General features: G+C 60.8%; 1 protein-coding gene across 1 annotated transcript in view; it reads left to right on the forward strand.

The window, feature by feature from the left end:
* Nucleotides 1-15,146, forward strand: part of CACNA1G (calcium channel, voltage-dependent, T type, alpha 1G subunit) — a 55,828-nt gene that overhangs the window by 17,242 nt on the left and 23,440 nt on the right. The window contains exons 9-19 of the mRNA XM_005868217.2: nucleotides 4,402-4,553; nucleotides 5,314-5,499; nucleotides 5,582-5,696; nucleotides 5,778-5,933; nucleotides 8,725-8,793; nucleotides 10,271-10,355; nucleotides 10,476-10,669; nucleotides 11,504-11,935; nucleotides 12,805-12,905; nucleotides 13,096-13,219; nucleotides 15,053-15,123. Coding sequence (XP_005868279.2) covers nucleotides 4,402-4,553; nucleotides 5,314-5,499; nucleotides 5,582-5,696; nucleotides 5,778-5,933; nucleotides 8,725-8,793; nucleotides 10,271-10,355; nucleotides 10,476-10,669; nucleotides 11,504-11,935; nucleotides 12,805-12,905; nucleotides 13,096-13,219; nucleotides 15,053-15,123 — 1,685 coding nt within the window. The remainder of the gene's footprint in view (nucleotides 1-4,401; nucleotides 4,554-5,313; nucleotides 5,500-5,581; nucleotides 5,697-5,777; nucleotides 5,934-8,724; nucleotides 8,794-10,270; nucleotides 10,356-10,475; nucleotides 10,670-11,503; nucleotides 11,936-12,804; nucleotides 12,906-13,095; nucleotides 13,220-15,052; nucleotides 15,124-15,146) is intronic.

Raw genomic sequence — 15,146 nt, forward strand, 5'->3', positions numbered from 1 at the left:
GACCACTTAACTCTTGGTCCCCGGTATGCCCGGCCCTTCCCTGCTCTGCACCTTGGCTCACACTGCTCCCAGCTGGGCATGTCCTCCACGGGCGCTCCCCTCCCGCCTGCTCCTTCCCACTGGCCCACTGACCTCTCGGGGTTGGAGCTCCTGGTGCTCCTGGTGCTGAGTGACAGCCCTGCAGGCACTCTGTCCTGCCCCGTGTGAGGCCGCTTCCACTGGCAGTGCCCACGGGGCCACTTGAGCGTGGCTCTCGGCTGGATGTGCTCACGGGCTGGATCTGTGTTCTGCAAGGCAGCCTCGCCGCGAGGTGGTGTTACCCTGTTTCACAGAAGAGGCCACTAGGGATCAGAGAGGTTAAGGGACTTGCCCCAGGTCACACAGGTGGAAAGTCCCGGAGTCGGTAGGCCTCCTGTGTTCGGGTTCGATCCCACCTTGCATCATCACCAGTGTTGTGCACGCTGTGGGCACGGTCAGGGTTCGCTGATGGAGCTGCTGTGGGTGTCAGGGGAGACCTGGTGCTGGGAAGTATGTACAGCTTACCTGGGACCGCAGTTGCTCTCAGGTGACAGGCTGAGGGAGGGAAGGTGTTGGGACATGGGAGGTGGGGGATATACAGTTAGCATCAGCCCTGAGAAGACCTGGGACCTCTGGGCGGGAGAAGCTCAGGCTGCCTGGCCTCAGCTCACCAAAGCACTTCCTGGGCCTTGACCTCTGTGCACCGGAGGGAGGATGCAGTCTAGACCCGAGAAAGGACATCCTGGCCACGGGGGAGAGCCCGACGGGCTTGCGCGCATCTCCCCAGGTATGACATTTGGACATGGGCTCTAGGGTGGGGGCTGGGGGCCGCGTGGACTGATGCAGAGAAACGCACGGCCGGGCCTAACCCTGCACCTAAGCCACCTCCTTTCAATGACCACACCTTTGGGAGCAGGCCGTGGAGGAGGCAGGGAGGAAGTGACCTTCTGGGAGGAAGGTACCAGCCATGCGGGCCCGGCGAGGGTGCTAGCAGAAGTTGGCTCCCTCCCCACCCCTTCGCCGCTGGCTGCGGAGGCCCGGGATCACGGCTCTGGTCCCTGGGGCAACTCTGTTGCTAAGATTGTGTCTCTTCGCCCTCGTCCTGCATTTGCAGAATGTTCCCAGCCTCCGATTTAGTAACTTGGACAGACCTGGATGTCTGGGGGAGGAGGGCTTTTTCCCATGGATCACGGGGGGTCCCAGGGTCCTGGGAGAGGATAGGCCTTGCCCCTACGTGCGCCCAGTGAGTGTGTGGAGGGGAGAGAGGACGGGCTGAGGGAGAGGGCCTGGCCCTCCTCCCACCTGCTTCTCCAGTCCCTGAGCTGCCTGGAGGGATGAGGTGGAGGCTTCAGGCTTTTCTGCACCCGGACAAGGATCCATCACGTAGGCCTTGGGGGAGCCCTGCACCATCCTTCTGATGAGGCTCTTAGTTGGTTTGTGAGCGTGTGTGAGCATGTGTGTGCCAGTGAACACCGGGTACAGACTGTCTCTACCCCAGGGATAGCGTTAGGACATGATGAAAACATCCTCCCTCCACACGCCTGGTAGTAGTTGTACTTTTAGGGCTCACTGACGGAGTAAACACACGATAACAAAGACTACAGGGCGTTCAGCTACTTAAAAAAGTTGTATTCGTTTCTATTGTTGAGGTATAATGTATTTGCTCTATGTACATAGTGTACTTCAGTTACATTTTCAAGTCAACCTGTTCTTTTTTAAAAATACATTTCTATTGATTTCAGAGAGGAAGGGAGAGAGAGAGAGAGAAACATCAATGATGAGAGAGAATCATTGATCGGCTGCCTTCTGCACGCTCCACACTGGGACCGAGCCCGCATGTGCCCTGATGGGGAATCAAACCGTGACCTCCTGGTTCATAGGTTGACGTTCAACCACTGAGCCACCCTGCCTGGGCTCAACTTGTTCTTTATTCATACATCTATGTTCATGTGAAATATAATTTTATGTTCATTAGAAGGTACATAGTATATTCAGTCCATCCGGGTATCTGATTCACAGGCCTGTCGCTGTCACCACGTTGGGTTTGGTCCTGCTTGGTATTTATTGGAGTCAGAGTGAGGTGGGTTGGGCACCCTCCCTGGTTCTCCCCGCCCTGTGACTTTGAACCTGTCACTCACCATCTTCTTGACTTCTTTTGTTCATCTATAAACCCCCGGTGTGACCGCTGTTGTGTGGATGGCATGAGGTGAGACGCACGAGCCTGGGGACCCGCAAAATATCGCGCCTGAGTGGTCTATGCGCCTCATCTTTATCCGATCCCAGAGCGAACAACTGGGCAGGTGGCAGAGTGACAGGGAGGCAGGCTCGCCGATCACAGCTTCCTGGGAGACTGGACTTGGGAGCACAGAGTGGGGGATCCACTGTCTCAGGAGGGCTCTGCGCCCTGGGCTTTCTCTGTCCTGACATAAGCCCCTCCCCACCACCTGCCACGCGCTCACAGGCAGTGACCAAAGGTCCTGTCTCTCTGTGACCCCGTTCACTAGGTCAAGTGGTGGTGCCCTCTCTTGCCCCCACTCGCCGTCTGGGGAGAAAAGACTCGATTCAGATCTACCAGAGCCATGGGCTCCGTGCCACACCGGCCCCTGTGACAGCCACTCACTCTCTGGGCAGCTGGCTCTCGGCCCTGCCTGCTGACCCTGGCTCTGCCCCCCAGGCCTGCCTTTGGAGAGGACGCATGCCCAGTTGAGAGCTTCTCTCTTCCTGAGCAGCCACGGACCCTCAAACGCGCCTCGCCTGTCAGTCAGAGGCCTTTCCTCCCAATTCTCCCCCCTTCCACCCAGGCTAGTCACACGGATTGGGGTCGGTAGGATCCATTTGGTGGCGTCCAGGGCCTGGCTCCAGGCTTGGGTGACCTACCTGGACAGCCGGCCAGATGAGGCAGCCAGGTTAACAGGGTGAGGTGTCTGAAGGACGAGGGGCTTCATCTGCTTATTTATTTATTTATTATCCTTGAGTGGCTGCCATGGAGCTTGGGCTTTTGAATGGTCAAACACCCCACCCGATGGGCAGTGGGCTCTGCTGAACCAATCATCTCCACCCGGACTTCCAGCTCAGCCACACCCCTCCCTTTCTCTCTTTTTTAAAAAAAATATATTTTTATTGATTTCAGAGAGGAAGGGAGAAAGAGAGAAAGATAAAAACATCAATGATGAGAGAGAATCATTGATTGACTGCCTCCTGCACGCCTCCCATGGGGGATCGAGCCCACAACCTGGGCATGCGCCCTGACTGGGAATTGAACCGTGACCTCCTGGTTCATAGGTTGATGCTCAACCACTGAGCCACACCGGCCAGGCAAAGGGCTCGTTTCTTGTGCTGGACCTGTAGTGCCTTCCCTCCCCTCTGCTTGGAGAGACCCCACTCACCCTTCAGAGTTCATGTCAAATGCTGGCTGCTGACGAAGGCTTTCCCGGCGTGTCCTTCCCTCACCTTCTGTCCCCGAACTCCCGGATTTACTGTCTGGGTCATGTAGTTTGTCACGGAAGCATCTCGGGCCTCTGGCGGTCATTCAGCTGTGCTGTGTGTGTACAACTTGCTTCTAGCCAGCTGCTGAGCTCCCGGGAGCAGAGGGCATGGCTGGCATGTTTGTGCAGCCCCTTTCGTGCCTGGTGCAGTTCTAGGCACGCAGTGAGCACTTAATATTGAAAAGAGGAGGAAGGGAGGGCGGTGACTAGTGAGCTGGAGAAGCAGATGAGATGGTTTGTCCTTAGTTCTGATAACCTCTTTGGGATGTGTCCTTGGTCCTCATTCCCGAAGGTCACACAGTGAGTGGACAGAAGGAACCGAGGTGTCCTAGTCTCCGGTAGCAGCTTCCGGAGCCTCCTTCTCTGTGACACCCCTTCTTGGGGTTTCCCTTCTGTGCATCAGCACGTTGGTGTGCGTATGTGTGTTTGTGTGTGACGTTTGTTGGTGCGTTGTCTGGAAGGAAGCAGGGTAGCCAGTAGTTGTCCGAGAGGAGGCTGCCAAGTCCACAGAGTAATTGTGGAGCACGTGTGCCTTTGCCGGTGGCTGTGTGACTGGTATGCGTGTGAGGCCTTGGCAGTCGTCTCGTGGCACGGGCCAGCATCATTGCGCCACTGGCCTGGGCTCGCTGGGCTGACCCGGCAGCACAGGACCGATGGGTCTCAGAGCTGCCAGCAGGAGGTGGGCAGAGCCCACAGGGCAGACCCCAGGATCTGAGACCCAGAGCTGGGAATGGTGGGGGGACCCTTTGGGGGAGGGTGTTCCCCATAAGCCTGAGCATCCAGAACCCCTGGCTTTCTGTTCCTGCTCCTCCTCTCCCTGCGGTCCCGTGTTTGGGGGGACTGGGGTGAGGGGCTCAGGGACAAGCCACGGCTGCTTCACGCCCGCCCTGCCCTGCAGCCCGAGGAGCTCACCAACGCCCTGGAAATCAGCAACATCGTCTTCACCAGCCTCTTTGCCCTGGAGATGCTGCTGAAGCTGCTCGTGTACGGCCCCTTTGGCTACATCAAGAACCCCTACAACATCTTCGACGGCGTCATTGTTGTCATCAGGTATGACCGCCCCTGCACCGCCTCTTGCCTGAAGAGCGTCCATGGGGCGGCTTGGGGCGAGGAGCCACGCAGCCTGTTCCAGGGGTCCCACTGACCCACAGGCCCTGCCGCTCCCCCAGGTGGGGACTCGCTGTGCCCCCCATGCTCCACTCCGCCCTGTCCCTCGGTCCTACCCTGCTCAAGAGGGTCTTGGCCTCACATCTCCTTTGGCCAAGCCCCTCTATGGTCTCCTCTCCCCACTTCTACTTCTTGCCCTCACCCCCACGCAGGCCCGGGTGGGTGAGGACTGGGGAGTTGGCCTTGGAGAGGAGTTGGAGGAGGTCTGAGGCCCAGCCAGCCATCCCTGCTTGCAAAGTGCTTGGAAACCATCTCAGACGCCGACAGCTTGCTTTAGGGTTTCCAACACCTCGGGAAAGTGCTCCGTCCCCTCAAGCCAGGAGCCAGGAGAACTGCTTTATTGCCTTTTGGAATTGGCTTTAGATTTCATTAGAAGAGAACAAAGCGAATATTCCATAACTTGATGCTGTTGCATTGGCCGATTGAGGGAGAGGGCTGTCCACTGCCAGGCTGTGTGATCTTTGGCCTGGCCGGGAGGGTGGAGAGGGCAGGAGCTGTCCCCCAGATCCTTGACATCTCGGAGGCCCGAGGGCTGTGCCAGCCAGTCCAGGCCCCCGGGTGCTGCTGGCCCCTCGTAAAGGGAGGGGCGGGCAGAGGGTGGGCATGCCGCAGGCTCAGGCTCCCCGCCCCCACCCCCTTGCAGTGTGTGGGAGATCGTGGGCCAGCAGGGGGGCGGCCTGTCGGTGCTGCGGACCTTCCGCCTGATGCGGGTGCTGAAGCTGGTGCGCTTCCTGCCGGCGCTGCAGCGGCAGCTCGTGGTGCTCATGAAGACCATGGACAACGTGGCCACCTTCTGCATGCTGCTCATGCTCTTCATCTTCATCTTCAGGTGAGGGCGGGTGCCCGCGGGGAAGGGCCTCGGGGGCGGGGCTGCTGGGGCTGAGCCCCTCCCGTGGCTCCTGTGTCTGCAGCATCCTGGGCATGCATCTCTTCGGCTGCAAATTTGCATCCGAGCGGGACGGGGACACGCTGCCGGACCGGAAGAATTTTGACTCCCTGCTCTGGGCCATCGTCACCGTCTTTCAGGTGCGAGGGCAGCAGGACAGGGTGGGCAGGGGTGGTGGGGTGACCCTGGCCAACGCCCTGACTCCCGCCCTCTGCCCGCAGATCCTGACCCAGGAGGACTGGAACAAGGTGCTCTACAACGGAATGGCCTCCACGTCGTCCTGGGCTGCCCTTTACTTCATTGCCCTCATGACCTTTGGCAACTACGTGCTCTTTAACCTGCTTGTCGCCATTCTGGTGGAGGGCTTCCAGGCGGAGGTAACCCCCTGCCCGCAACGGTCCATTTCCAGGAGGAATCGGCTGCCCAGCCTGACCTTTGGGGGCCTGGCAGGTTCTGCAGGATGCACCCTTCAGATTAGGTGGGGGCGACTAAGGGTGGGAGGCGCGGGGTGTCAGGAAGCCCCTTGGCACTCAGGAAATGGGGTGCATGTGGGGGGTGTCTTTGGGACCCCAGGTTAGCTGCCCAGTGGGCTTCCCCTTCAAAGTTGGCTAGACCCTTCCTCAGAAAGCTAGACAAGCGTCAGCACACAGGGCGTCTGGATCCCTGAGTACAGGTGCTCTCGGGGACATCTGGGGGGACCCATCTGAGCTGAGGGGTGGGGGGAAGCTTGTGTGCAAGTCATCTGAGCCCTGGCTGAGATGATGAAGATGCCACCAGGGCCCGGGCAGGGCCGAGCTGCCCAGGGTGAGAAATGAGCCCAATTAGCTGCGGGGATGGCAGAGATGAGCGTCCTATTTCCAGCCCCGGCTCCATCACCTCCGTCACAGGCAGCGTCATCAATTAATATTGACTTACATTGATCCCGCCCGTGCCGGGCCGGGGCACAGCCTCTGCCCGAACGGCTGCACCCTCCTCCTCTCCCTCGGCCCTGCCGCTCTGCCCACCCCAGGCCCAGCCCGGTGCCGTGCACCGGGGAGGTTGACCCAACCTAGAAACGCTCCAGGTTGGGCGTGGAGGAGCGCTCGGTCCAGTTCTCTGTGGGTGACCCGGATGGAAACTCCCGCTGCGGCCTGGTCTATAAATACCCGGCACACGGTGGAAAAACAAAAATCTATTTTCCGCCTTTTCCCCAGCCTTGCGAGGGAGGGCTGCTCCCCGAGGGCCAGGCTGGTGGGGTGCGGGGGCATCTGTCCCTCACTGGCCTCCTCCGGCGCCCCCTGTAACTCTGTAGCTCCCCATTGTCGCCTCTCCTCCTGCTGGGTGAGTGCGGGCCGCTGGTGGAGCCCTGCCTTGGTGACGGCCGGGCCTCTTGCAGGAGGGAGGGACATTGGTGCTCTCCCTGCAGCAGGACACGGACTGGGTGGTTCCCTGGGGCGTGAAGGGTTAAGGGGTGCCACCATGCTCCCACAAAAGCCCGGCTCTCTATGGAGACCCACCATTCTCAGCCACGGCTCTTGGCCTGTGGGAGGAGGAGGAGCAGAGTGGGGACACGGTCCTTCAGCCCCTCCCAGGCCACAGCTCCTGACAGCCAAGATTCCCCTAGAGTAATTGCTGTGGAACTATGTGGGGGGAACTGGAAAGCACCCCAAGCCTGTTCTGCTTCCCTCAACTGGCCAGTAGCCACCTGGGCAGTCCTGGCGGTGCCCAGCGCAGACAGCCCCCTCCCACCGCGGCCTTTTTCAGCAAACACCTTGTTAAATCGAGTGCCGCTGAGCCGGCCCGGTTGCTAGGCAGCAGCTACGTCTGTGTGTGGGAAGAGAGCAGCCTGGCCCTCGGGCCTGGCCTGGTCACTCTGGCCCTGCTCGTGGCCTGTGGCTGCCTCAGCCTAAGGGGCCAGCCAGGACCTGGGGCCTCAGCCTCCTCAACCTTCAGAGGACAAGTGACTCCTGGGAGGGTCTCCGGCAGGGCCTGCTGCTTCGGGTCTGGGCGGGATGGAGACAGGATTTCAGCACCAACACCCGCTCCGTGGGGTGGGCAGTGGCATGGCCCTGGAGGGCCTGCGGAGGGGCTGGGCCAGCTGCTCACTGTCCTGCACGTGAGCCAGCACCTGGGTGCAGGGGGGGCGCTCGATGCCGGTGACCTGCATACCTCCAGAGACGCCTGCCTCCTCCTGTACCGAGTTTCAGGGGGCTGCCCCCGTGGCTCTGGGAGCCCCACAATCTGGCAGGGGAGTCTGGTTCCTGCCGCTGTGATGGCCTGTGAGGCAGCCCACCTCGTGGAGGAAGTGGCTGCCTTCATTTCTTTGGATGTCATTAGCAGGAGCCTCGAGAGTGGCCCCCTGCTGGCCTTGCCACGCCGCCAGGGGCCGGAGCCGGCTGGCTGTAGATTTCCTGACTTGCAGGGGGCAGTGCCCTGAACCCCTGTATATTTATCATCCACACACTTAATTAAATGAACAGGCAGCAGGCCCTGTGTGAGGCCATTAATTGATATTAAACAACATCATAGCTGTCATCCCCGTGTTCCTTGTCACATCCCATCCCCGTTGGAGCAGCAGGACCCGTTCTGATGGGGAGGGACGAAGGCAGAAGGGATGGGAGTTAGGAGGCCTGTGCTCAATCCTGACCTGACTTCCACCCACTCCTCCTTCCCCCCGACTCCTGCCCATTCCCCAAGCCTGCTGCCTCCCAGCCGGGAAGGGGGAGCTGGAGTCTCAGGTGCGAGGCCCCGAGGCACCTCTGACTCTCTGTATGATGTGCACAGTCTTTCCAGACCTGGGGTGCCTCCTCTAAGATTGCTCTGGCAGCACCTGCTCCCCGCCTGGCGAGGAAGCAAGCTAGTGTTCATGAAGCCGGCCCGTGATGCCTGGCACACCCGGCGAATGGCGGCTGCTGTTAGAACTACCCGGGGGCTTGATCGCCTTTCCTGCCCTTGTCCCCATCTTCGTGGCCTCCTTCCTCACCCTTCAGATTCATTCTGGCCCTGGAGCCTGTGGCTGAATTCTGGAAGGCCGTTCTCTCCCCTTTCTCCCCCCACCCCCGTGTCTCACGTCCCCTGCTGTCGGGTTTGCACCGCTCCTTCTCTCCCTCCTCCTTGGACACTGCTGATGTTTGAAAGCCTGAGCGCCTGTGACCAGCGCCCGTCCCCTGCCTCCCCCTCTCCCTGTAGGAAATCAGCAAACGGGAAGATGCGAGTGGACAGTTAAGCTGTATTCAGCTGCCTGTCGACTCCCAGGGGGTAGGTACGCGATCCTGAGTCGGCATGCCCCCGCCCCGTGCCCCGTGCCCCCTCCACTCCGCCTCCATGTCTCTGTGCTCGTGTTCACGCTCAGCTCCTGTGCAACCTGTGGTCGCCATGGTGGTCATTGGTGTCGTGAGGCTGGCTTCGATTTTAAGTCCCTTCCCCCTTGAGGGCATGGAGGAGAGGAGCCTCCTTGCCTCTGCCCCCATCCGCCCGCAAAGGGCATGTTCCGCCGCCGACAGACCGGCGGATGGAGGGAGAAGGAAGGGACTTAGAATCCTCTGTGTGCACGTGTGTGGTGCACCGCGTGTGCGTGCCGACGCAGAGGGCCCCCGGGAGTCCCCGTCGCCGGGCCTCAGTGGAGTCCCATCCGTGGCCCAGACCGTGCTCCCCCGTCTCTCTCGCTCCCTGCTTGCCCGGAGCCCCTGTTGGAGACCCACTAGCTGCCTCAGCTCAGGACATGTCTTTGGAGGATGAGGGAATAGGGGTGACTCTTGCCAGAATGTGCCAGTTTTCAATCCACTTCCCAGTCTCTGGCCCCTCGCCCTCCCAGGAGGTCCAGCAGGTGTTGGGGGGACACACTCCTCCGGCCCCAGCGCTGAGCCTGTGCCCTGCTGTTTCCTGCACCGGCACCCGGATTCAGGGCAAAGTCAGGGTTCCTGCAGGACCCACAGAGCTGCACATCCCGAGCAGCCCCCTGGAGACCCCACTCGATAATTAAAAGCTTTGTTAGGGACGCAAACGGAGTTAATGAAAATGATCCCCTGAGATGCCAATTACGCAATATTTATGCCCTTATCAAAAGTAGCAATCAAGTATTTTTTAATAACTTCTTAAGGAGAAGTGTGTAATTACTGGGGAACCTACTGACCTGCTAAGAAGGAAGAAAAAACTGTCCCAGAGACAGAGAGAGAGGTAAAAAATGGGGCCAGGGGAGGGGCGGGAGCTTGGGTAGGGTATAGGGAGAAGCAGGGGCACCGAAGTGGCGTCCTTGGGCTGAGCCGCTCTGTCTGGGGTCTTTCAATTTCCTTCTGGGGTCCTCGGGGCTGAGGCTCGGGGAGGGCAGCCACGGAGGGAAGGCAGGGGGTGCAGGTGGCCTTTGGAACTGAGGCTCTAGTGACCACTCAGGTCCCCGGCTTCCCCTGGCCCATGCCACCACCCACCCAGCTATCCTCTCTCCCCTCGGCCATTCTCGGAGCCAGTCCCAGCCAGGCTGGTTGTGCTGCGGGCTCTGGGGTTAACAGTGGCCTTCTCTGAGGTGTGGCTGGTGGGAGGCGCAGGTGTTAGGGACCCTGGGGAGCCCCGGGCCCCAAGCCTGGGTGGTCTGGTTGATGCCAGTGCATGTCTCGTGCCGTGGTTGCTGGTCCCCGTGGCCTCTATGTAGTGTGTGCGTGTGAAGACAGGGAGACCTCCGTCCAGCCCGCTGACCCCTGCTGGGCCAGCTCCCTAACGGCCCGCTGCTCCCCTCCCCTAGGGAGATGCCACCAAGTCCGAGTCAGAGCCTGATTTCTTCTCCCCCAGCCTGGATGGCGACGGGGACAGGAAGAAGCGCTTGGCCTGTGAGGACAGTGGGGAAAAAAGATCTGAGAGGGTGTGCTGGGGGGGGGGGGGGGGGGGCGGGGTGCAGGCCCTGGCCCAGCTTTGAGTGGACTCAGGGTCTCCCCATCTCTCCCCCGCAGTGGTGTCCCTGGGAGAGCACCCGGAGCTTCAGAGGAGCCTGTTGCCCCCTCTCATCATCCACACGGCCGCCACGCCCATGTCGCTGCCCAAGAGCTCCAGCACCGGCCTGGCTGAGGCGCTGGGCCCTGCCTCCCGCCGCACCAGCAGCAGCGGGTCGGCGGAGCCCGGGGCAGCCCACGAGATGAAGTCGCCGGTAGGGGTGCCTGTGGATGCCCGATGGTGGGAGATGTGAGGACACCAGGAAGGGAGAGAGGATGGAGGTGGGCAGGCCTGAGCAGATACCCCCGAGCCATGGGTGGACGAGCCCCGGGAGGTCGATCAGGGCTGGTAATGCAGGCATGTGGAGGAGCCGTGGCCTTGGGTTCAAATCCTGCTGCTTCTGTTCCTGAACTGAGTGAGGCTCAACCTCTGAGCCTCCTTGTAAAGTGTGTGTGTGTGTGTGTGTGTGTGTGTGTGTGTGTGTGTGTGTGGCGGTACCTCCTTAATACCTTATCGTAATAGTAGCAAACCCCAGCTGGTCACTGATTCCAGATGCTGCTCATAGTGTCCTAGACACGTTGAACCCTCATAGCAACCTTATGAGGTAGGTGCTGTTATTCTCCCTATTTGGGGACCTGCATCTCAGGTTGCCCAAGTGATTTGTGGGAAGCTCCGAAGCCAGTAGGTGACGGAACCAGCATTTCAGTCCAGGAGGCCGATGTCAGGGCCGACGCTCTGACCAGTGCTTTGTACTGCCACCAGCTGGTATCAGGCTTCTCTCACCAACTGAATGTGGAATAGGTGCCCGTGTCCCATCTAGTTTACAGGTGAGGAGCTGAGGTACAGAGAGGTTCAGTAACTTGGCCACAGTCACACAGCCGGTTGGAATAAGCCTGGACCTGGACCCAGGCATCCGACACCAGGCTCTGCCCATCGTGCCTCCGCACCTGGTGTGATGCCAGGAGGCTCACAGGAGATGGGGTGTCTGTGGGGGATGCAGGGCCACATGGCCCTGGCTGAGGCCACCCTCTCCTCTGCTCATCCCCAGCCGAGTGCCCGGAGCTCTCCGCACAGCCCCTGGAGCGCAGCAAGCAGCTGGGCCAGCAGGCGCTCCAGCCGCAACAGCCTGGGCCGGGCCCCCAGCCTGAAGCGGAGGAGCCCGAGTGGGGAGCGGAGGTCCCTGTTGTCGGGCAAGGGCCAGGAGAGCCAGGACGAAGAGGAGAGCTCAGAGGAGGAGCGGGCCAGCCCAGCAGGCAGCGACCGTCGCCACAGGGGCTCCCTGGAGCGGGAGGCTAAGAGCTCCTTTGACCTGCCAGACACACTGCAGGTGCCCGGGCTGCACCGCACAGCCAGCGGCCGCAGCTCCGCCTCTGAGCACCAGGGCTGCAATGGCAAGTCGGCCTCGGGGTGCCTGGCCCGGGCCCTGCACCCCGACGACCCCCCACTGGATGGAGATGATGGCGATGACGAGGGCAACCTGGTGAGGCCCCTGTGGGCACAGTGACCGCACCCCCTCATCCCCGACCTTGAGTGAGAGGAGCTATGCCTGGCCTGGGGCAGGGGTGGACAGCCCCTCCCAGCTCTATGGCATTCAGGAAGTTTACCATCACACCCAAGGGATATCAGGGTGCCGGCCCCGGAGGCCGAGCTTCAAACACCCCCTTTATTCCCTCTCCTGGCCTCGCTGAGCCCCAGATCCTCATCCTCCCCGGGGCTGTGTGTCTGCAGTCCTTGGTGGATATGAATGGTTTTGGACAGATGTGTATGAATCTTTCATGGTCCTCCCCCTGTGACTCAGAAAGACCCATCACTCATCTCTCCAAACTGATGCCCTCTCCTGTCCCCCTGTCTCATCTGGACCTCATCACAGCCTCGACTTCACACCCATCCTTACCCATTACCCCCCCCCCCCAGTCCCCAGCCACCACCTTTAGCCCTGGGATGGGGCACAGGACCTCCCAGTTACCACGCGAGGAGAAGGGGCCAGGGTCCCCTCATCCCAGGTGTGTCTTTGAGCAGACAGCTGTGATGGGTACAGTGTTTGATAATTGATGCTCTTCCAAGCCCAGCAGGGAGGGAAGGAGGATGGCAGGCGAGGGCTGAGCTGGAGGCAGAGATGGGAAAAGGTGGAGAGCTTGGGCAAGGGAGGAGGCGGGAGATGAAGGACGGGGGATGCTCAGGGGACAAAAGGGCCTTAGAGGGAGATGGGAAGGTGGTTTCAGGAATGCAGGAAGAAACACGGCTGGGGGAAGGTAGGCAAGGAGTGGGGGCCGTGGAGCTGCTACAAAAGAACTAGGGGTCGGGGACTCCGAGGCCTGGCCCTGCTCTCACCCCTGTGATCCTCCCCAGAGCAAAGGGGAGCGGATGAGAGCGTGGATCCGAGCCCGGCTCCCTGCCTGCTGCCGAGAGCGAGACTCTTGGTCTGCCTACATCTTCCCTCCTCAGTCAAGGTAAGCAGGGGGGGCCCTGACCTGTACCCCAACCTCTCCTCATGGGAGAGTATCCTGTGCCGTCATCCCAGAGATGTGAGCAGTGTCCCCAGACGAGGGAAGGCCCAGGAGGGGGAGGGGCCGCAGGCGATGCCTCTCACTGCTGCCCTGCCCTGCCTCCCGCTCAGCCTTGGCCTCTGTCCTGGAGCAGGTTCCGCCTCCTGTGTCACCGGATCATCACGCACAAGATGTTCGACCACGTGGTCCTCGTCATCATCTTCCTCAACTGCATCACCATTGCCATGGAGCGCCCCAAGATCGACCCGCACAGCGCTGTGAGTCCCCAGGACGACACGTGGTGGCTGTTGAGTGCCTGCTCGGGGCCAGGCCCCTCCCGGGGTAGCCAGCAGGGTGGGCAAGGAGACCCAGGGCCACACAGAGGGAGGGAGCCAGGACTCTCCCTTAGGCCCCCCTGACTCCCACCCTAGCGACGGGCACCTTGCCCCTCTCCTCCTGCCTCTGTCTCCCTCTGCGATGCACCAGCCCAGCTGGGGGAGTGGGCTCTGCTCCTTACCTGGGTGGAAAGCGAGCTCCGTCGCACCCCGGCTATTTGCAGACGGCGTGTTCTCGTGAGCCAGAGCCTTGTGAGGCCCCTGTGTGAGTCGGTGAGTGTTGGGATGATGCAAACAGCGAGACTGGTCCTGGCTGGGCAGAGCTGTCTTGCTTTCCCTGCTCCTGGCAAAGGGTCTTGGTTTCACCTATGACCCATGGCCCATGACCCATGACCCATGCATTGATGGGGGATGCAGAACAGGAGAGGGAAGCTGCCTTGGCTCTCATGGTCCTGCCAGGTCACAACAAATAGGTTTTCAGGGGCACTAAGGGCGGGGAGACACTGGTCACTTCTGCTTGGCCATGAACCTGTCAGTCCTTCTCAGAAGGACAGTCCAGAGGCCTGAGTATCCGGACGTACTCCCAGGGGCCAGCCTCTTCGGGGTGGGCCCAGCTGGTCTGGGAGCTCTCTCCCCAGCCTGGCATCAGAGCCCCTCCCCCGACATGATCTGGTCCAAGAGGGGTGGGTGGGGGCGGCTCTGTGCCTCTCATGGCATCTTGCCCACTTGCTTGGAGGTGGCGCCCCGTCCCCCCTCACTGCCTCCCACCATTGTTCAGATGTCAATGCTGTGGTGGCTTCTGGCTTCCATTAGGGTGGGCTCCAGCCAGGCGGGGGGTTGGGGGGGTAGAGCCCTGAGGGATGGAGGGGCCAGCCCAGGAAGAGGTGGATGAGTGAGCACAGCACTGGGGACTCCCACCCCTGGGCCTGTGTGGGGTGGGGCAAGGGCCACTGGTTACACTGGTCCCGATCTCTCCCCCGACCTCTCCATTCGGCTCCTCCATCTCTAGCTGCCGCATGCATGTTCTCTCTTTCCCCCTTTCTACGTTCCTCTCGCTGACACTCAGCTCTGCCTGCTGCCTCTGCGGTCCTCTACGCTCCTCTCTTGGCCTCCCAGCAATGGAATCCGCCCACAAAGATCAGGGGCTGGGCCGCCTTCTCCCCCTCCTGCCCCAGCCTGTGCCCAGCACAAACCCTGCACCTGGGCCTGCACAGCCGCACTCAGGCCCCCAGCTCGCCCTGTGGCTCCATTTCTGGGGCGCACAGCAGGAAAGGGAGTCCGTGGAGCAGGAGGAGAGTAGAATGGGGGTGGGGGGCTGGAGATCAAGTTAAATCCTGCCCCAGTTTTAAGACAGAAATCGGGATAGGGCCTGAGATATGGGGCTCAGATGACAGCACTGTGGTGGGATCATCCCCCGCTCCAGGCCACTCTGGGGAGGGGAGCAGTTCTGTTCAGGGCAGGGGAGCAAGTGAGTCAGGAGCCTAGCACTGCGTGTGTGTGTGTGTGTGTGCATATGTGTGTGTGTGTGCATGTGTGTGTGTATGCATGTGTGTGTGTGTGTGAGAGTGAGTGTGTGTGTGTGTGGTGTGTGTGTGTGTGTGTGTATGTGTGAGTGTGTGTGTGAGGGGGGAGGCAGAGGGGCTTATCTGCCTTGCTGGGGAGAGGAGGGGTCGTTTTTCTGAGTTGAGTGTTGGAACGTCCTGGTTTCTGTGTGCAGCGCAGACTCAGCCCGAGGAGAGGCCCCGATAGGCAACCCCCGCCTGCTCTCTCTTGCAGGAACGCATCTTCCTGACCCTCTCCAACTACGTCTTCACCGTGGTCTTCCTGGCGGAGATGACCGTGAAGGTGAGGGGCTCGCGTGGATTCCTGG

The sequence above is a fragment of the Myotis brandtii genome, unplaced genomic scaffold (genome assembly GCF_000412655.1).
Source record: "Myotis brandtii unplaced genomic scaffold, ASM41265v1 scaffold265, whole genome shotgun sequence".
Taxonomy (NCBI): Eukaryota; Metazoa; Chordata; class Mammalia; order Chiroptera; family Vespertilionidae; genus Myotis; species Myotis brandtii.